General features: G+C 42.3%; 1 protein-coding gene across 1 annotated transcript in view; it reads right to left on the bottom strand.

Moving 5' to 3' along the window:
- Wdr19 (WD repeat domain 19) overlaps positions 1-22,415 on the bottom strand; it is a 65,531-nt gene that overhangs the window by 8,143 nt on the left and 34,973 nt on the right. Inside the window, exons 18-30 of the mRNA XM_042678327.1 lie at positions 21,978-22,137; positions 20,776-20,886; positions 19,678-19,787; positions 16,718-16,775; positions 13,264-13,404; positions 13,100-13,182; positions 12,384-12,467; positions 10,995-11,141; positions 10,294-10,418; positions 6,880-6,992; positions 5,104-5,172; positions 2,707-2,784; positions 1,768-1,864 (exon numbers count right to left, since the gene is read on the bottom strand). Of these exons, the coding sequence (XP_042534261.1) occupies positions 1,768-1,864; positions 2,707-2,784; positions 5,104-5,172; positions 6,880-6,992; positions 10,294-10,418; positions 10,995-11,141; positions 12,384-12,467; positions 13,100-13,182; positions 13,264-13,404; positions 16,718-16,775; positions 19,678-19,787; positions 20,776-20,886; positions 21,978-22,137 (1,376 nt within the window). The remainder of the gene's footprint in view (positions 1-1,767; positions 1,865-2,706; positions 2,785-5,103; positions 5,173-6,879; positions 6,993-10,293; positions 10,419-10,994; positions 11,142-12,383; positions 12,468-13,099; positions 13,183-13,263; positions 13,405-16,717; positions 16,776-19,677; positions 19,788-20,775; positions 20,887-21,977; positions 22,138-22,415) is intronic.

Here is a 22,415-nt window from a genome sequence, read left to right as displayed (position 1 = left end):
GAGATCTGAGGATCACGGTTTGAAGCCAGCCCAGGCAGAAGAGTCTCACAGGGAATGTGACTCTTATCTCCAAGAAAATACTCAAAAAAGCCAGAAGTGGCGCTGTGGCTCAAGTGGTAAAGCACTAGCCTGAGCACAGAGAGGGACAGGGACAGTGCCCAGCTCCTAAGTTCAAGCCCCAAGACTGGCAAAAAACAGAAAAAAAGTACACTTCTTCCCTCACTCTCTCCCAGTTTTTCTCTCTCATCCACATATACAAGTTGTATAGTTTGTTTTCAACATAGTGAGTACCACTGTTGCATTTTAGTTACATATTTTCTTTCTTTCTTTTTTTTGTTGTCAGCTGTGGGGCTCAAACTCAGGGCCTGGATGCTGTCCCTGAGCTTTTTTGCTCAAGGCTAGCACTCTACTACTTTGAGCCACAGCACCACTTCCAGTTTTTTTGTGGTTAACTGGAAGTAAGAGTCTCATGGGGGTTGGGAATGTGGCTCTGTGGTAGAGTGCTTGCCTAGCATGCATGAAGCCCTGGGTTTGAATTCTCAGTACTACATACACAGAAAAAGCCGGAAGTGGCACTGTGGCTCAAGTGGTAGAGCGCTACCTTAAGTGGTGAAGCACTAGCTTTGAGCACATAGAGGGTCAGGGACAGCGTCAAGGTCCTGAGTTCAAGCCATAAAAAAAGTATCATGGACTTTCCTGCCAGGACTGGCTTCGAACCTTGATCCTTAGAACTGCCTCCTGAGTAGCTAGGATTACAGGCATGAGTCACTGGCACCCAATTACATATTTCCTAAAACTGTTCCATATTTATGAACATCAAAAAGATCTGATTTGCAACAACTGGAAGATAAACTAATTCTCTGGCCTATTCTACAAGTATTTATGGAGCATATGAATGAACAGAACCACTTAGAGATTCTGTAAGTGGCTCTATAAAGAGCCAGATCTGAGCTGGGTGTGGTGGCTCACGCCTGTAATCCTTGCTACTTGAGGGGTAGAGACTGGAGGACTGCAGTGTGATGCCAGCCTGGGCAGAAAAGTGCCAACATTTCATCTCAGCCAGTGGCTGGGTGTGGTGGCATGCTCCTGTCAGCCAGCTACAGGGGGAGAAAAGGCTGGGCACTATGCCGTGTGTCTTCCCTCCTCTAGCAACAGCAGGAAGCACAAGTAGGAGGATCCACAGCTCAGGCTGGCCTGGACATAAAGTGAGACTCTAACTCGAAAACAACCAAGGTATACAGGGGTTGGAGGCATGACTCAAGTGATAGAGCACCTGTCTAGCAAGCAAGAGGCTTAGCGTTCAATCCAAGTACTGCCAAAAGAAACACAAATAAATAAAACCACACTAAAAGGCCAGATCCATAATAATATGATCTTCTACTTAGCAACATGTCACAGATGGATAATGCTAAATGCATGGACTGGAAAGAAGTGCTATGTGTCTGTAGGAGGGACTGAGAACTGGAAAGGTCAGAGGTCACTGACCCAGAGATCGAGACTGTGAGGTTCCGGAGAGGAGGCCTTCATCCGGTCATCCATGTCTCTGAATTCTAGTAGTGGCCTTCTCCTTAGCCTTAGACTGGAAACTTGCTACGTTTTCCTGGCGAGGGTAGGGAAGAGGTAGAGCCTGATTCGATTATCTGGCTATAAAAATATATTAGGGACCCAGACCTGGAGATGTAGCTCAGAGACCCAGTGCTGGCCTAGCCTGCGTGAGGCTGAGTTTAATTCCAATACCACAAAACCCAACAAAACCAAGGGACCTACCTGCAGACTGCTCTTCTCTGGCGATGATGATGGCAGTCCGGGCAGCTTCTCGGTATTGTTTTAGTGCCATGTACAGACGGAACAGGTACTTGGCATCCTGCCATGCAAGCCATTAGAGAAACTTCAATTTCTTCATCAGTCAAGGGGAGAAAAACCTGTACTTCGCCATTTCAGTTAGAATAGTGGTCATCTGCCAGTAACTGAGGATTGATTAGGTGGTAGTTGGCTGATTATGAAGAGGCTAGTGCCATTAGAATTGTAAGAAGGTAGGAAATGCTAACTCAGTTCGTGCTCAGGGCACCCGAGGAGGCATGGCTAGCACCCTAACTTCGAAACAAAGCAGAAGGGCAGAGCTAGGATCCAGGGCACTCTGATCTGGTTTCAGGGTCTGTGCCTGACCTGTTTGTTTGTTTGGAAATAAAATGTATTCTAATCCAGATGCTTGTGGTTCAAAGACAGCCTGGGCAAGAAAGTCTGTGAGACTCTGATCTCCAATTAACCACCAGAAAACTGGAGGTGGCCCTATGGCTCCAGGTGGTAGAGCACTGACTTTGAGCAAAAGAGCTCAGAGACAATGCTCGGGCCCTGAGTTCAAGCCCTACTACTGACAAAAACAACAAAAAACACAACCCTTTTCCTAATGTGAAGTCATTGTTTCAATGACCATTTTCCCAGAATAAACCAAACTAATATTTAAGGAAGCCTGGGTGGTGAGGAGTGTTTGGTAGGGGTGAGGATCTGGCTCTTTCACAGGTGGATGCTAACTAATGAGTGAACACTTGTCATGGCCTCTAACATGCAGGGATGGTCTGCAGGACTGGTGGCCACTTTCAGAGGGATGAGTTCACAGGTCTGTATTACAAACGTGTGACAGGTGAGAACAGGGCTGAATCAAGTAAAGCCACAAATCAGCAGCCTGCAAAGCAGAGTCTCCTGTACCTTAGGCATGCCGTCACTCTCGCCCATCAGATGGTCGATCAGCTGGTTGGTCAGCAGTTCATCCTTGGCCTGGCCAACCTGTTCCATAAGAGAAAAACCCCAGCGATTTCACTGTTATAAACTTATGCAAGAAGAGAAAAGAGAAGCTGGTGAGGAAAAGGGATGAATTGTACATAAAAGTATCTCACAGAAGCTGGGCACCTATAATCCTAACTACTCAGGAAGCTGAGATTGCAGTTCAAAGCCAGCCTAGGCAGGAAAGTTCCTAAGACTTTTTTTTTTTTTGTCGGTCGTGGGGCTTGAACTCTGGGCCTGGGCGTTGTCCCTCAGCTCTTCAACTCAAGGCGAGCGCTCTACCACTTGAGCTACAGCGCCACTTCCTCCTAAGACTCTTATATCCAAAAAAAAAAAGAAAAACCAAAAGTGGCACTGGGGCTCAAAGTGGCAGTGTCAGCCTTGAGGGACAGTACCCAGGCCCTGAGTTCAAACCCCACGATTACCACCACCACCAACAAAAAGGTATTTCATAGAGATAGGAAGGTGATTATATAATATACTATATAATATTATACATAGCACATATATTATACATACATATTGTATATACTATATATAATATATAACAAGAGGAGGGGTAAGGACATATAACTAAAAAGAGAAGAAACTAAAGAAAACACACACACATATGTTTGGTGATTTCATCTATGACAAATATCCCATGGCACTTCAGTGAGGAGAAGATGACATTTCCCTTTTTGTTTTGTCAGTCACAGGGCTTAAGCTCCAGCCCTGGATGCCTAAGCTCTTTTGCTGAAGGCTAGCACTCTACCACTTGGAGCCACAGCTCCACTTTTGGATTTTAGATTTTTGGTTTCCTAGTGGTTAATTGAAGGTAACAGTTTCATGGACGTTCCTGCTTTGGCTGGCTTTGAACCAGAATCATCCTCAGCCTTTTGAGTAGCTAGAATTATAGGCGTGAGCCACCAGCACCCAATGAAGATGACATTTTCATAAGTGGTACTAGGTCAACTAGGTTTTGACCTAGTGTCTAGAGCTATCCTTAAGCAGAAAAGCTCAAGGAGTTCAAGCCCCACAACTGACATAGCTAAAAAAAAAAAGATTTTTGATCTCGATTGTATGCCATACACAAAAGGGGGCATAAACCTAAATAAAAAAGCCAAAACAATCAAATTTGTATTGAAAACATAGAGGAAATGTCTTCTCTATAAGATAGACAAAGCATTCTTAATTTGGACTAATAAGCACTAACTATAAAAGATTAACAAATTAGACTTTTTTAAAATGTAAGAATTCTGTTCATCAAGACACTTTCAGACCTCAGAAGGCACGCAGCTCAAGAGGCTTCACAATCATATATCTGACAAAAAGACTTCATTCCTTACTATGTGTGAAAATCATACAAATTGGTAAGAACGAGATGGTACAATTCTAAACTGGAAAAAAAGACTTTGCATAGCACTTGACAGAAGAGGAAATTCAAACAGGCAATAGACACGTGCAAAGCTGCTCAATATCAATAAAAGTGAATGGGATACTATAATGAGGTATTGCTATGCATCCACTAGAATAGTTAACAGGTATTGGTAAAAATGTGGAGCAACCAAGATGTCTGGAAAGAATGCTCGGTAGTATCTACTATTTACTGCTAAAAATATGTATACCTATGACCTAATAATTTAAATTCTGTTTATATACCCAGTAAAGCTGAGTGCTTATTCCAGCAAAAGACATGATTATGTCCAAGCCAGAACTGACCCAAATGCCAATTAATAGAGTGCCAGGTAAATAAATCATTGTATAGCTTTATAGAATTCTACCCAGCAATGAGTAAGAATGGACCACCGCTACATGCAACATGACGAGATCCATTCATTTCCAGACACAATGTTGACAGAAAGCAAGCAGCAAAGGCCTGTATGCATGGTTCTGGTGCTTTGAAGTTCAGAGAAACCACACAATGAGGAGTCAGGACTGTGGTTAGCTTGGCAGGGGAGCTGACTAGGGGAGACAGGACAAAGCGAGCTTGATAGGTCAGGGTTACCCAGGTGCATGTATGAAGACATTAACTCAGTTGTGAGACTAGGCCCTGTGAATTGTGAATTGTACTAATTTTGCAAGTTACACCTAAATGAATAGTTGCAGGGTTTTTTTATCATTTAGATATAGATACTTCCAGAAAGGAAGTGATGTCTGATTTGCTTTAAAATAATCCCAAATAAAGGAAGGTAGGATGTGACAAAAGTAGGACTGTGCAAAGTCTAGAAGTCAGAAGTTGATAAGACTGTTACATTGGTCGGTCTACTTTTGCATATACTCCGAAATTTCCTCAAAAACTTAAAAAAAATATTGGTAGTCTTGAAAGTTGCGTTTACTTACAGTTTCAATGGCCATTTCTATTGCCACATTATCTTCTGAGTTTGAGCACTTCAGGAAGTGTTTAAGTGCCTAAAGGAGAAATGTATAACAATGAAAAAATTTTCAGTGTGTTCACACTGAGATAAACAAAGCTTTCACACAAATTAGAGCTCTTTTCACAAATTATAGTTTGTCAAAATATGTTCATCTCAACTGGAGGCTTACACAATGTGGAGTCTTAACCACATACTTCAAAAGCTAGGTCTTGTTTTGAAAAAAAATGGAAGAGTCCAATTAACTTTCTGAAGTTTAGATCTGATTACTGAGGAAATGGAAATGTAAAAATGTGCCTTCATTCCGCAGGAAGCTTTTGAGATAGGGTTTTGCTATGTAGCCTAGGCTGGGCTCCTCAGTGCTGGGATTACAGGCCTGAGCCAACGTACTTGGCAATAGGAAGATTATTTTCATTCATTCTTTCAACTATTCATTGACAAAAGATCATGCAGGTAGGTCTGTCCCATATCCTGCAAAGAATGTCAGGAGGGGTGTGATATGTCTATTTGAGTTAGGTACAGTCTAACTGGAGAGATCTGTGTTATGGGATGCTAATAACAAGTCACTTATTTTAAGCAATTATGTGTCTAATTCCTGAACATCCCACCTGTGGAGAAATTAAACAGTTTAACAGACAAATGAGTGTCATAAACAGTTGGTTTTGCTTTGAGGCAGCAAAGATGGCTGTGGATTGGGGTGACACATGGCAAAACCCTACGGATGGGAAGCTCTGTTAGACAGTTGGCAGAAGACGGGGGGACGAGGCCAGCGTAGGCCTGACTGTAAGAGTCTAGTGTAGGATGCTGCCACAGACACAGCGGGCTGCGGCTGGGAAGCTCAGGCTAGCCGATTAAGTGGTGGAAATTCTCTTGAGTCAGCCAAGACTCAACTTTTTTTCTAAGAAGAGAGAAACAACGCATTGGCAGCCTGTAGGTTGGGTTCATACATAAATATGTTTTTCTTTACCCAATGTGGTATTAATTATACCTGGGCCAATATTTAAAAAACGAGGAGACCCAGGGACAGAGAGATTTTAGGAAAGAAGATGACAAGGGGTGTAGCACAGTAGAAGAGCATGTGCTAAGTATGCCAGAGTCCTGGTTTTGACTCCCAGTACTCCCAACAAAGATTTCAAATCTGGGTGTGTGGGAGCATTCTAGAATCTAATAATACTTCCTCTGATTACTTCTGTGGACTCTCAGGTGTTTTGCTTTGTTTTTTTCCTTTTCTTTTTGCTAGTTCTGGGGGCTTGAACTCAGGGTCTGGGCGCTGTCCTTGAGCTACTTTTTCTCAAAGATAGTACTCTTCCACTTGAGCCACAGCTCTACTTCCAGATATTTTGATAATGTATTGGAGATAAGAGTCTCACAGACTTTCTTGCCTAGACTAGCTTTGAACTGCAATCCTCAGATCTCAAACTCCTGAGTAGCTAAGATGTATTGGCATGAACCACCAGCGTCTGGCAAGGGTATTTGTTGTTGTTGTTGTTGTTGTGGGGCCTGAACTCTGGGCCTGGGCGCTGTCCCTCAGCTCTTCAGCTCAAGGCGAGTACTCTACCACTTGAGCCACAGTGCCACTTGCGGTTTTTCTGATGGTTGATTGGAGATTAGAGTCTCACGGACTTTCCTGCCCGGACTGGCTTTGAACCGTGATCCTCAGATCTCAACCTCCTGAGTATCTGGAATTACAGGCGTGAGCCACCGACTCCCAGCCTTTTTTTTTTTTTTTAAAGCAAATACTAACTCGTGAATATTGGCCACATAGCAGGAAGAATTTTCCAGCCTGGAGATGTTTTTTTTCCCCTTCGAAGTATAAGGCAATGCTTTGGTAGTCTTCATTAGTTGTGTCTTCAGAACCTACAAAAGAAGTTTGTTGAGTATCTAGGCAGAACTATCTACCTTTGATTGCTAATCTAAAAAGATTTAAAAGGAGTAATGTATACATTTTAAGAGCAGACGTCAATGCTACTATCCGTCTCTGATTTTATCATAGAACACCTTCATTACGATTACTCCAAGTAGTAACTCTGCTCCATCTTTTCACCCTCAGCAGCAGTCAGGACAGGAAATAAGATTTTTGGAGAATCTAGTTCTGGTGTGCTATTGCCTTCCAAGAATTTATCATTCTCTCTATCCAAATCTTTTTTCTGAAACAACAGGACTACTCTGAACTCCCACAATTTGTCAGCTTCAGAACTCAGTCCCAACACAACCAGAAGCCATTTCTCTTCCCCAGCAATATTCTATTCTACTTCAATTTCTATTGGTTTTCTATTTTTTTCATTCTATTCTGCCTCATCTAGTCTAGTCTTCTATTGGTAGGATTTCACTTGTAGCCCAGGCTGGCCTTGACCTCATAACCCTCTTTCCTCAACCTCTCTCATAGCTGGAAATGTGGGCGTGTGCCATCACACCTGGCTCAATGCTTGGTGTGAACATTTGGTTTGGCAAATAGGGAAGAAGACATTCAAGTGGACATCAGGTGCGAATTACCTTCTATTGTTGCTTTCTTTTAGTTTAGGCCTTTCGACTATACCAAACACAGAGGGAGCTGCTGGAGTTCCAATGCATTGTTTTCCTTTACTCCTGGGAGTTGGGAGCCTAGTAGGATACTGAAGTGTGCTAACAGCCCTATGCCTCTAGTCTAGGCAGACCTGGAGTTTCTAAGAGAAAGGTGGCCATAAAGCAAGGTAGAGAGAAGCAGATGTGTGTTTTGTGGATGGGGTTGTCTATGTCTACGCATCTCTTACATAGGATATGCTATATCCTTACCAGCCTAGAAACCATTCCACACTAAAGCATTGAAGTGCAATTGTAATTTGTAATGTTAAAGCAGACATATTATCTGTTATTTGATAGTTCTAATTTTTTTTATGTGTGTGCTGAGGTCAAATGTGGGGCCTTGTGTATACTGGGCAAGAGCTATACCATTGAGCTATATCCCCAGTGCTTGGTTTTGTGAGACAGTCTCATTATATAGTCCAGGCTGGCCTTGCATTGTCCTACCATCTCTGTCCAAGTGCTGCAATTATAAGCCTGCACCAGCATATCTAGCTTTAAAGTTGCTTTATCTGTATTTCTTTCTTTTTCTTTAGCTCCAATTTGTTGGGAAACAAATGTTCCAATGAAGACTGAAAACAATTTCTCATGAGTCCTATCAATTCTAATGGGCATTTTGTGAATTTTAGAAGCAAAATAACCCAGGAGGACAACTTACAAGAGGTCCTATAGAGAACACAATACATCCAGACAGGAGTAGAATAGGATCCCTGGGGGAAGAGGAGCATGGGGAGTTACTGATCAATGGACATATTTTAAGTATGGCAAGATGGAAAAGTTCTTGAGCTGGTCAGGGTGAGTGGCTGCACAAGAGTGTGAATGTATTTAATGAAACAGAAATAAGCATCTTTTTTCTCCTCCATTTCTGGGAATTGAACCCAGAGCCTCACCTGTGCTAGGCAAGTCCTCTACCACTGAGCTAGACCAGCCCTAGAAATGAGCAATTATAAATGCAAGTTTTATGTATGCATGCTTTACTACAATAAAACAATAACATAATCTCCCTGTATAGCATCTTTACAATAAATTAAAATTAAAAAAATAAAACAACAAGAAATTAAGCAAAAACAATACAAATAATGTCCTGTATAGTCTATAAAACAAAATTTGAAAATTACTTCAATAGTTTCTAAGAATAATTGCAAACATGGAAAGATATTCTCAGAACATAAATTTTTTTTTGGACATGACAAATCTTTAAAAACCATATATTACTGAGTCAAGTGGAAAAGGTCAGATAATGTGATGTTAGGAAAATGAACCCTTAGATATGTATTTTAATGCTTTTTTATTTCATGCATTTGTTTTTAACGCATTTATAAGATTATCTCTTTGTTGCTTTGTATGTCCCTCCCCCACAGTATAACCCCTGCTTTCACTATATTTGATGTCAGTATAACTTGTGGAGGAGATGGGGAAAAACAAGTCGTTTAAGGATACAGGTGGACCTGTTGCAACAATGAGAAGTACAAGGTCATGTCGAAAACGAGCTTTACAATGTTGGGGGTGGGAGGAGGATTGGGTGGTGGGGCGGTAGCGGGGAGGTAGGGAAGGGATGTGAAGGGTAAACAAAGGAGGAGGAGGCTGCAATGCTTGATAAGAAATGTATGCATTATCCTGCCCATGTAATTGTAACCCCTCTGTACAGTATGTTCACAAAAAAAATTAAATTAAATTAAAAAAATTAAAAAAAAATTAAAAAAAACCCCAAAGATTACTTCTTTAAACTAACCATAGTTTTTTGTTTTTGTTTTGGTCAGTCATGGGGCTTGAACTCTGGGCCTGAGCACCATCCCTCAGCTCTTCAGCTCAAGGTGAGCACTCTACCACTTGAGCCACAGTGCCACTTCTGTTTTTTTGAGTAGTTTATTGGAGATAAGAGTCTCATGACCTTTCCTGCCCAAGCTGGCTTTGAACCCCGATCCTCAGATCTCAGTCTCCTGAGTAGTTAGGACTACAGGTGTGAGCCACCAATACCCTACAACCACATAGTATTTTTTGTGTGTGTGTGTCAGTTATGGGGCTTGAACTCAAGGCCTAGGTGCTGTCCCTGAGCTCTTTTATTCAAGGCTAGGGCTCTATCACTTTGAACCACAATTCCACTTCTGGTTTTCTGGTGAATTGGTGATAAGAATCTCACAGATTTTCCTGCCTGGACTGGCTTTGGACTGTGATCCTCAGATCTCTTGAGTAGCTAGGATTACAGGCATGAGCTACCAGTGCCTGGCTCTATATGGTCTTAATTTGTATCTCATTTTTTTTTAATTTGTGAAAATATTTGTATTTTCTGAAAGCATCCTGCATTTCTTATAATTTGAGAAGAGTGATATCTGGATTTGGGAAATCTAGCCTCTCTTGGAGTTCATCCAAAAAACTTTAATTTTTGATAAGTCCTTTTCTATGATAGTAGCTAATTTTGAAATCCTATGGATCAGGCAGTCTACCAAGTAATATCTCTATGTGTGTCTCTATATGAATGGCACACAAGAGGGTTTTGTGAACACCAATCTGATCAGTAGGTGCTAAGAGTCCAAGTGTTCACATGAGATAAAAACCTTTAGAAGATGTTAAACACTATAGGGAAAACAATGCTACTTACCAATGATATCTGCATATATTTCCATTTTGTTGTGCTGCTGAGCCAGGGTGAAAGCTTCATTGTTACATTTGGACATGACCAGAAACTGGATAGCAGACCCATAGTCACCCAGCTGTAGGAAAAACCTAAGACAGAGTGCTTTTATTAGCTCCACTGTTATGTCAAATAAGTTTGTGATTTATAAAACAAACTTTTTCAACCAGAAAAATGGTTTTGGAGTTACAAACTGTTGTATACATTTCAGCTGTAGGTGATACTGGTATACTTGACAAACAGGTTCTGATAAACTTGCTACAATCAGCCTAAATTAAAACAGCTGGATCCTATAAAAAAAAATCAAAAGGAATAAATCTTCCTACCTTTTTTTTTTTTCAGTCGTGGGGCTTGGACTCTGGGCCTGGGCGCTGTCCTTCAGCTCTTCAGCTCAAGGCCAGTGCTCTACCAATTGAGCCATAGCGCCGCTTCCGGTTTTCAGGTGGTTTATTGGAAATAAGAGTCTCACGGACTTTCCTGCCCGGGCTGGCTTTGAACAGCAATCCTCAGATCTCAGTCTCCTGAGTAGCTGGGATTACAGGTGTGAGCCACCGGCGCCAGGCTTAAATCTTCCTTTTGATTGATTATATATATGTGATGAGGAGAGGAAGTGGGGGATTGTTTTAAAGTTAGTGTTTGGCAGTTCAAAACTACAAGTGAGCTGTCACCTGGCCACCATCTTGGCTCCATCCAGAGACTGGGTCTCCCTGACGATGCTGACGGCCTTTTCGGGGTTATTGAGGTGGTCCAGGTAGATGCGGATCACACTGTTCCACTGCTTGGCACTCTCATACGCCACCACGGCTTCCTTGTACCTGAAAGAAACACTGCACTCCCATCAGCTTCCTAGCCCGTCAACTTACAAGGAAAATGTCAATGGGATATGGATGGGTTTTGTTTTTGTTTTTGAACTTCTCTTCCCTTCAAAAAAGCAAACAAAAAAACCCCAAAAACACACACAAAAAAATCCCAGGAACTCTTGTGGGTTTTTAAAAAAATAAATGAATGCTAAAATATCAATATTGAATTTTATTTTCTCATCTGATGTCATGTCATTTCTATTTTAATTTTCTTTTTGAGCTAGGGTCTCACCAAGTGGCCCAGGCTTGACCTTGAGTTTATGGTTTTCCTTCCTCAACTTCCAAGTGTTGGGATTATGGGCATGGACCTCCACACCTAATTATTTTTTACCTTGATCAAAGTGGGGGAAATATTATAGCAATGTAGGATTAGTTTAGAAAACAGGAAATCTAGAATTTATAAAATCTTTATGTCAACTCTAGATGGCACCCAGGACTCTTTTCAGTTTGGACAACTCTTCATTTCTTTCTATTTCAACATGACATTTAGTACACATCTATTTCCAAAGGCTGCTATTCCAAAGCTTGAGGATAACCGTTAAAATCTCTTACTAGATACTTTCCAAAGATATTAGAAATTTACCCTTCTATCAATCACAGATAACAAGTGCATTCTGACAGTCGAGTTATTAGTTTAAAGAAATCTTTTCAGATATGATAGCATGCTCTGATTATTATTTGTGAAGTAGATGCTTTTTTCAAGTTTACAGAAATAATACAATTTCTTAGCTCTGTTTCTTCCTTTGGGTCTTGCCTTCTTGTCTTTAGCTTCTTTTCCTATTACGGGTATTAACTCTTCATGACTACGTTTTAGTTCTGATTTCTGGCTTACATATTGCTGTCATCTGCATGAAGCTCACAATTCTTTTCTTTCCTCTCTATCTTCAGGTTAATCTCCTTAACAAAATGATGACCACGTAACTCCATTCATGTCATATAATACCAGAATTTTGATTTTAATCTTTAGTCTGAAATTAAAGGGGGCACTAGTCTCTATTGAAATGCACAAAGGAAGAACTGAGGGCTGTGGCGTAGGAAAATAAAGTGTGGTGCAGCAGGCCAGCGGAGGGCGGGGGAGGGGAGACGCGTTTCTGTCAGGTGTCGTTTCGCCATTCTTACAGGCTTGTACATATCAATGGCTGATTTATCAAACTTACATTATTTTAAATTTGTATAAACAGGAGCAACGGTACACACCTTCCATCTGCTTCTTTAGCTTTGGCATACTGCAAGTGGATCTTTGGAGAGGAAACGTGAGGCAGGAGCTCACCAACTTTTGCCCTGGAAAGAGATTCAAGGAGAATGGTGTCGGTACCTCGGTTCCGCCTCAGGGGCTGCCTGCAACTGCAGGCTGAAATCATTGTTAGTTTTTTTGTGGTACTGGAGTTTGAACTCAAGGCTTTGCATTTGTTTGGCAAGAGCTCTACTACTTTTGAGCCATACCTTCAGCCCTCTTTTGCCCAGGTTTTTTGTTTTTTTCCATATGAGACCTATCACTTTTTTTCTATGCTGGCTCCACATTGGGATCCTATCTCTACCTTCCAACTAGTGGGATTACAGGTGTGAGCTACCACATCTGACCAACCCTCCCCCGCAAATGCTAGTTTTTAGGATTCAAAAAACAGTTATCATGCTATTTCAAAAATCTTGGCTCCCTGATGCCCTCCAAACCCAAGGTGGGAAGATGAAAGTTAGTTCATTAGTTCTTTGTAACAACAGGGGTTTTGTTTTTCATAGTAATTTATTTGACTAGAGATTTCCCCATAGCAAACTAATATGAGTTTCTTTAAGCAGTAAAAAGAAAGAAGGAAAACAGGGGCTGGTGGAGGAAGAGAACCGACAGATAGGAAGAGGGGCGAAGAGATAAATGGGGACCCCTCAACACACTCCTTTCTAGACGACCTCTCCCTTACCAGTTCTTACAGCGGATGTACACAGATGCAGCCTTGTCATAGTACAGGCCTTTCTCGTAGAGTTGGGCTGCTTCTGAAAATTGCTAAAAATAAAACAGGCTTATTAAAACCCTAAAGCTGCTGTGCATGAGACCACACGCATACTTATGCAGAGAAAAGGATACCTTCATATTTTCCAGTATGGCTCCACAGTCTCTTTTGAGGACTCTGCTGGGGTGCTTGAGGGCTTGGTTGGCCCCTCTGCGGATGTCCCCCATTCGTATGGCCATCTGGGCCACCCCCGCCAGGCACACGTCATCATGCTCCTGCAAGGACAGGGCAAACACCGACAAACTGAGACGCCCTTCACACCACCCAGCTGTGACGGTTTACTTGAATTTATCTTTCTGGGGAAGTTTCATAATTTTGAAATAACAGTCTTTTTTTTGTGACACTACTGGGGACTGAACTCAAGAACTCATGCTCACTCAGCTGGGTTAACTTGCTTAGTGAATGCTCTTCTACGCTGGTCATTGTGGAGATGGGAGGAGTCTCAGGGATTCTTTGGCATGGCTTTGAACCATGGTCTCCAGATCTCAGCCTGCTAAGTGGTTAGTATTATAGACATGAGCCACCAGTGCCTGGCTTACATCTTTTATCTTTTTTTTTTTTTTTCCTGTCGGTTGTGGGGCTTGAACTTTGGCCTTGGGCACTGTCTGTGAGCTCTTCAGCTCAAGGCTAGCACTCTACCATTTGAGCCATAGCACTACTTCTGTTTTTCTGAGTGGTTTATTGGAAATGAGAGTCTTGCAGACTTTCCTGCCTGGGCTGGCTTTGAACCGTGATCCTCAGATCTCAGTTTCCTAAGTAGTTAGGATTACAGGCGTGAGCCACTGGAGCCCAGCAGATCTTTTACTTTTTAAAGTAAAATTTCACTACCTTTTGGAGACTATCTTGTATGTCTTCTTGGTATAGTTTTATATAAAAAGTAATATACTGGGGCTGGGAAGGTAGCTCAGTGGTAGAGCGCTTGCCTTGCATGCATGAGGCCCTGGGTTCGATTCCTCAGCCCCACATAAGCAAAAAGAAAAGAGCCGGAAGTGGTGCTGTAGCTCAAGTGGTAGAGCGCTAGCCTTGAGCTGAAGAGCTGAGGGACAGCGCCCAGGCCCAGAGTTCAGGACCCACGACTGGAACCACCCCCCCCCCCCCAAAAAAGTAATATACTGACCCTTATAGACAAAGTGCTCTAATGAAGTTAAAAGGGGAAATCATGTATCAAACTGAAGATTTCTTTGCTAGGCATGATTAAATGTACATGTGTTACTTAGAATTTGTTTCATTTATTAAAGATAATGAAGACAACTAAAGAACTTTTCTAATAACTAATCTCATCTAGTAAGATGTGGTGTCTGTATTTTACCTAGAACAAGCTATCTGATGGAACTTTCTGTGATTAAAGTGTTTTCTGTCTCCTCTGTTCGACATGGTAGGTAACAGTCATAAGTGGTTACTGGATGCTTCAAATACAGCTAGTCAGGGGCTGGGAAGGTGGCTCAGTGGTAGAGTGCTTGCCTCGCATGCATGAAGCCCAGGGTTTGATTCTTTAGCACTACAATAAGCAGAAAAAGCTGGAAGTAGTGCTGTGGCTCAAATGGTAGGGTGCTAGCCTTGAGCTGAAGAGCTGGGGCACAGCACCCAGGCCCAGAGTTCAGACCCCACGACCGGACCCCCCCCAAAAAATTATATATATATATATATATATATATATATATATATATATATATATATATATATATATATGCCAGGGGGAAAGAAGATCTGGATTTTCCACACCAACTTTAATCACAACCTTGAGGTTCTTGAGCTAAGTTTGAAATGAGAGAATACACAGAGGGTGTGGTTTCCATATTCACTGTCACAGATTTCAGGAGAATGGTGACATAGGACAATGAACTTTCATAGAATTTACTTTCAGAATGCCTATTGAGAAAGGAAAAAGTGACATCCTCACACAGAATTCATAATGGGCCAGTGACAAATACATATATATTAAGGGGCTTTACAAAATCAGCAATCATTCCTTCTCTTCATTGGGTGAAGACCAATGTCTGCCCTGCAAGAAGTATTTTCTGATTAAGGGCTTTCCAAGTTAACACTATGAAACCATTTTTAGTGTGTGTGTGTGTGTGTGTGTGTGTGTGTGTGTGTGTGTGTGTGTGTGTGTGTGTTTCCAAGTTAACACTATGAAACCATTTTTAGTGTGTGTGTGTGTGTGTGTGTGTGTGTGTGTGTGTGTGTGTGTGTGTGTGTGTGTGTTCTGGTACTAGGGCTTGAACTCATGGTCTTGTACTCTTCTTTAGCTTTTTTACTCAAGGCTAGTGCTCTACCACTTGAGCCGCAACTCCACTTCTGGCTTTTTGTTGGTTAACTTGAAATCAAAGTCTCAGGGACTTTTCTGCTACTCTGGCTTTGAACCTCAATTCTCAGATCTCAGCTTCCTGAATAGCTAGAATTATAGGTGTGAGCCACCCGCGCCTGGCCAACTATTTTCATCTTTTAGAGCATTAATGGAAGGCACATTGTTTGGATGTACCTTTTTTTCTTTTTTGACCAGTCTTGGGGGTAAACTCAGAGTGAGTGCTACCCCTGAGCCTCTTTGTGTGCAAGGCTAGTGTTCTATCACTTGAGCCACAGCACCATTTCTGGCTTTTTCTGAGTATTTTATTGGAGATAAGACTTTCCTGCCCTGGCTGGCTTCTAACCATGATCCTCAGATCTCAGCCTCCTGAGTAGCTAGGATTATAGGAGTGAGCTACCAGCTCCTGGCTCGAGGTTTTTGGTGTTTTTTGGTTGGTCATGGGGCTTGAACTCTGGGCCTGGGCTCTGTCCCTGCACTCTTCAGTTCAAGGAGTGCACTCTACCACTTAAGCCATAGCACCACTTCTGGTTTTCTAGTGGTTTATTGGAGATAAGTCTCAGGGATTTTCCTGCCTGGGCTGGCTTTGAACCGTGACCCTCAGATCTCAGCCTCCTGAGCAGCTAGGATTACAGGCGTGAGTCACTGGTGCCCGGCTTCAAGTTTGTTTTTTGTTAACTCCACTCTCTTACTGAGTTATATTAGCCTGAGTTTGGGAAGAGATACAAATTTTGTCCCTAGTTTTAATTTATATTTAGGATACAATGGAAAACATTGTTTTCATCTGGATAAAGATATTGTCATCATTGTTTCAAGAATTTTAAGTGTTTTAAATTACCTATTGTTGCAAAGTTGTTAATTGGCTGAAAACTTAGGTTTACCAACCAGATGTATTGAATAAATACAAGGCAAATAAGGCCAGATTTTGTTGTTGTTATTGACTGTGGGGCTTGAACTCAGAGCCTGGGCACTGTACCTGAGCTATTTCACTCAAGACTAGCGCTCTACCACTTTGAGCCACAGTGCCAGTTCCAGTTTTCTGGAAGATAAGAGTCTCACAGACTTTCCTGCCCTGGCTGGCTTCTAACCATGATCCTCAGATCTCAGCCTCCTGAGTAGCTAGGATTACAGATGTGAACCACTGGCACCCAAAAAGACCAGAATTTTTTGTGAAGTTGAAAATAAACCCATGAAAACTATGTATATCTTATCATTTACTTTACCTTATTATCACCCGTGATGCCCTTTTCATAATGAGCCAAAGCATTTACATAATCACCCCTGAAAGAAAAATCATAGTGAGCTTTAATTCATACTTAAATATTTTATTTACGTATACAAAACTTAAAATGTAATCTCTGTTACTGCATTGCTACAGCTCACAAAAGAAGTGATATGCAACATACACACAAGCATTCTTTCCAAGTGTAACCCATCATTATTTTGCTACATTAAAAATAGCTGACTGCTGCTGGACGTGGTGGTGGATGCCTGTAATCCCCACATTTGGGAGACTGAGTCAGGATAGTGATTGGAGGCTCTCTGGGGCTACACATTTAACTCAAGGCTAGGGCTGGGCTGTAAATTGAGGCCCTGCCTCAAAAAAAATCAACTTATTATGCTACAGGGTAAGATACTTACTATGTGATATGCTAGGCATTTGGGCGTCAAATGACAGTAAATTTTATGGGCCTCTTTTGGTTAATGGTTAAGGAAATTATCCTAAAAATAAATTTCTTCTAGATGCTAAGTAACTTTAAGCATGTGTACTGAGACAATCTGGGTTGTTATCAGTTTACTGCGGGCAGACATTGAGGCACAGTACTGAGGGTCCTATAAAGGAACCATACATGACGTAACACTGTCAGCTTTCTATCGCTGCGACAAAATACCTGAGAAAAATCAATTTACAGGATCAAACACTTAGCTGGATGCCAGTAGGTAATGTCTGTAGTTTTAGCTACTCAGCAGGCTGAGATCTGAGGATGGAGGTTCAAAGCCAGCCCCAAGGGACTCTTACCTTCAATTAATTAACTTACCCCCCAAAAACAAACAAACAAAAACTTGAAGCTGACTGCCGGTGGCTCACGCCTGGAATCCTAGCTACTCAGGAGACTGAGATCTGAAGATCATGGTTTGAAGCCAGCCTGGGCAGAAAAGTCCCTGTGAGGGGCTGGGAAGGTAGCTCAGTGGTAGATGCTTGCTTTGCATGCATGAGGCCCTGAGTTCGATTCCTCAGCATCATATAAGCAGAAAAAGCCGGAAGTGGTGCTGTGGCTCAAGTGGTAGAGCGCTAGCCTTGAGCACAAAGAGGCTCAGGGTCAGTGCCGGGGGGCCCTGAAGCCCCAAAACTGACCAAAAAAAAAAAAAAAAGCTCGAAAGGGAGCTGTGGCTCAAGTGGTAGAGCGCCAGCCTTGAGCAAAGCAGCTCAGGGACAGTGCCCAGGCCCCGAGTTCAAGCCTGTCAATTTGGGCCTGTGGCAAAACAGAACATCGTGGCAGGCAGCCCCTTGTGCAGCGAAGCTGCAGAGAGGGCACGGGGAGGAGCCAGGGTCCACAGCCCTTTCAGGGCTCCCCCATCAGCGGCCTAACTCCCCGCACCAGGCTCCACCTCCTTTAGCCCCACCCCCTCTCAGCAGTGCCACTGTTGGTCTTCTCCATGTGGTCTTTATGGTATGTTTAAGATCCAGAACCTGGCAATGATTAGAGTTCCTGTATCCCTGACTGAAACTACTGTCCAATTACATATTTAGAAGACACATTCAAGTCCATTTATTTTCATGATTTAAGTAGTGATTTGCTTATGACCTTTTGTTTCTGAGATCTGTCTTCCTCTGAGAAACCATCTCCTCCACTCTAATTAACCAGCTCCGAAGATGGCAGTTTTAAGGTCTCCCTCAGCTCCACTCCATCAGTGTAGGTGAGTTTCTCAACCTCCAGGCCTCACTCAGGTCTTCCTTTTGGAAGTGATGTGCTTCTGCAGGTTGAGAACTTCCCTTTCAGTCAGCATTTTCCAAAGTGGAAATTTCTAATGTGGGGCCCAGGCTGCTCAGCCGGGCCTGCTCAGCCAGGAGACATTACACTGGGAAGTGGGAACTCTCATTTTATCTCTGTATTACTTTCGGCTCACTGACTTTAATATGACTTCATTTTGGACTCTATGTGGCTTTAGTTCATTGGTATAGTTTCAGACTGGAGCGCTAACCCACTTTGAGACTTAGCAGACCACTGCTGCCAACCCAGTCAAAGCCATGAGCTTCTAATGAAAGCAGTGGTGGAACTGAGCTCAGGATGAGGCCTCGGGGGCTTCTGATGGGATACACGGCGGTTTGCCACTGTTAGCACCAGGGAAGCTCATCATGAGTAGGTTGTTGGGTCAGGGCAGAGGAGCTGCACACAGACAGCAGGGACACCTTTAGGCATTCAGCTGGGCAGGAAGTGTGACCCCTTTTCAAAAGTAACCAGCACCAGAAAGAGCTGAAGGTGTGTTCAAGAGGCAGATCTTGGATTTACAAACCCCCAGAACTATGAGAAATAAAATTCTGCTCTTTGTAAATACCTCTGCCTCAGGTGGGTGTTCTGTTATAGTAGCCCCGATGGACTGAGAGACAGACCAAACTTACTCAACAAGTCCTCCAAGTGCTAGGTTCTGACAGGATGTCACCCTCATGAGACACTGACCTGCTGTGCTACATGAGATTCTCCACAATATTTAGACTCTGAAAGTGGGGACCCAAACTTGGATGTTGATGCTGCAGACAGAAGTGGGCAAATGTATAGATGAAACATGTTTTGTCGGTCCTGGGGCTTGAACTTGAGCAGGCTTTCCTGGGTGCTGTCCCTGAGCCTCTTTGTGTGCAAGACTAGAGTTCTACCACTTCAGTCACAGCGCCATCTTTGGCTTTTTCATAGTTTATTGGAGATATGAGTCTTACAGACTTTCCTGCCTAGGCTGGCTTCAAAACATGATCCTCAGATCTTAGCCTCCTGAGTAGCTAGGATTATTGCCTTGAGCCAACAGTGCCTGGCTTGGATGAAACATTTTCAGATATACAATTAATAAGGATTCTATTCTCTGAAAAGCTTTTTATTAAGTCAAGGGATGGCCTCATAGTCCATGGCAGTTTATAACTGAAGATGTGCAGCATACACTACAATTTAAATGTATGGAGATGAGGACTTACGTGAATTCCAGCTGAATGGCGTATTCTTTGGATATGAATGGTATTTGGTCTGGGGCCAGGCGTTTGGCCAGTTGCAGGGCACTGTCCCAATGCTGTAAGTCCCTTCTCATCTGTTAGGAAGGGAAAAACATTTATTTCAAAAGAGCTCACTACTCTGAAAAGTCACCATTTACTGCCAGGCTTCATAAAAGTAGTTACAAAGACTCTTTGTTTAAGTAATGAACCTTGCTATATATAAAGATAATATACCACTATAGCATGTCTCAATGAATGTGAGCGAGTCCTACGCTGGGAGAAAGTTGTAGCTTCTACATTAAGTGGTTTGTGGCTCTTTCCCAAACTCCATCTTACCTAACACAATCTTATTCCTTAGTATTCAATTTTTCTCAGTAGGCAGAAATTAATTTAAATTTAAATGAATGTAATCAGTTAAAATTTAATTTTCATCTTAGTGAGGCATTAATAAAGTTGGGAACCACTTTGTTACAGGAACTGATGTATCTCCTTAGATGACTTAAAGCTATAGTAAAGCACATATAACCAAAAACATCTATCAAATTTAAAGTGCCTCTCTTCCTGGTTCCTGTGATCATTTCTAGTGTCTGGTACATAATTCCAAATATAAACCATTACATTCTCTTTATGTTTTAAAAAGTTCATTCCTCATCTATTTGCACTATAAAGAATTAATAATAGCTGCATGTTGAATTGAAACAACATTGTACAACTCCTTAAAGATAATATAAAAACACATAAGACTTTAAAAAAAGAATAAGAGCTAACATTTTCCAAGTGTTATTCTTTGCCAGGTACTAGGCTAGAATATTCACTTATTTCACTTTTCACAATTATCCTTTTGTGATGAACTCTTCTTATACCCATTGTAGCGGTCCCCAGTCTGAGGCAGCTAGGCTACTTTTCTCCCAAGGAGGCATGGCTAGTCCCTCTTAACTATGAGTACAAAAGAGAATGTCGTACAGTAAGTAGAAGATAAATGAACCTGTTTTCCCTTCTAGAAAATAGAGAAAACAATGGTATTATCTCATAAGGTGGCCGGGAGGGTTGAATATGTCAAGTGATTGGGAAAGTGTCCCATACCTCCAGGGCAGCTATGGGACAGCTGGATGCCAGGTACAGGTCCTGAGCCAGGTTGAAGTCATTGGTGAACATGGCGAGATGTCCTGCCAGTAGACTGTAGTCCTCTATTCCCTACAAATAAAAAAAAGAAAGAAAGAAAGAAAGAGATGAGAGAAATACAAGTGTTGAATTTTTGAATTTTCTTTATTTTCTGGGGTTTGAGCTCAGGGCCCGGGCACTATCCTTGACATTTATTTATGTATTTATTTTGGCTCAAGGTTAGCACTCTACCATTTGAGCCACAGCTCTACTTCTGATGTTTTTGGTAGTTAATTGAAGATCAGAGTCTCATAGACTTTCCTGTCTGGGGTGGCACTGAACTGTGAACCTCCTGAGTAGCTAGGATTATAGGCATGAGCCACGTGCGTCTGGCTGAATTTTATTTTCTCAGAAGACTTTGCTTAGTTGGAAGTAATAACACTCTACCTGTTCACCTGTTAGGCCTAAATGTAAAACTAAATAGACTGCATACACACACACCCACACACCCACACACACACACACATACACATACACACACACATGTATATTTATTTATTTATTTATTTATTTTGTGCCAGTTCTGGGGCTTGAGTTCAGGGTCTGGGTACTGTCCCTTAGCTTAAAGCTCAAGGCTAAGACTCTACCACTGCAGCCACAGTTTCACTTCTAGCTTTTTAATAACTGAGTGCAGGTCAAAGTCTCAAGGACTTTTCTGCCTGATCTGGCGTCAAATTTTGATCTTCAGATCTCGGCCTCTTGAGAAGCTAGGATTATAGGTGTGAGTCACCAGCTCAGCTCCACATTGAAGTCTTTTTTCCCCCCATTATTTAGAGAATATTTTATTAGTTTCTGTAATCAAACCCATGTAGATCCACATTTTATTTATTTATTTATTTATTTTGTCGGTCGTGGGGCTTGATCTCTGGGCTCGGGCGCTGTTCCTGTGCTCTCCAGCTCAAGGCGAGTGCTCTACCGCTTGAGCCACAGTGCCACTTCCAGTTTTCTAGTGGTTTAGTGGAGATAAGAGTCTCACGGACTTTCCTGCCCAGGCTGGCTTTGAACCTCGATCCTCAGCTCTCAGCCTCCTGAGTAACTAGGATGACAGGCATGAGCTGCCGGCGTCCGGCTTGTAGATCCACAGTGAAATCTAACTCTGGCCATTCGCCCACAGGGCTGGGTACCTTTATTTGTTCCAAGGACATCACTATTCCGACATCCCCAATCGTCCGATACACACGGATTGCGAAGTCCACTTCCATGTGGTGTAGACAAGCTCTGGCCAGCTCCCTCCACGCATCCGGGTCCATCAGGATCTTGCATATTTCCCAAGCGTCGGAAAACCTGGGATGGAGTAACAGGCTTAGCTCCACAGCAATCCTGATCACCAACAGGCAACGTTCACACTGCATACTGTGGAATATGGAGTGCTAATACAGTGCCATAAATACTAATCGTCACTTGCAAGTAATAAAAGCAATTAAAAACCCCCAAACTTTCTTCATGACAGGATAAATCCATGAACTTTTTGTAAATAAAATCTGATTAGAAGATCATGTACAGGCTGTTTCTGGATGTTTTTGTGACTCAGTACCCTACTTGAGGACCTGTGACACAAAACC

The sequence above is a fragment of the Dipodomys spectabilis genome, unplaced genomic scaffold (assembly GCF_019054845.1).
Source record: "Dipodomys spectabilis isolate Male_0828 unplaced genomic scaffold, ASM1905484v1 ptg000043l, whole genome shotgun sequence".
Lineage (NCBI taxonomy): Eukaryota > Metazoa > Chordata > Mammalia > Rodentia > Heteromyidae > Dipodomys > Dipodomys spectabilis.
Note: the sequence above shows the minus strand (reverse complement) of the source record. Positions and strands in the feature narration are given on the sequence as shown.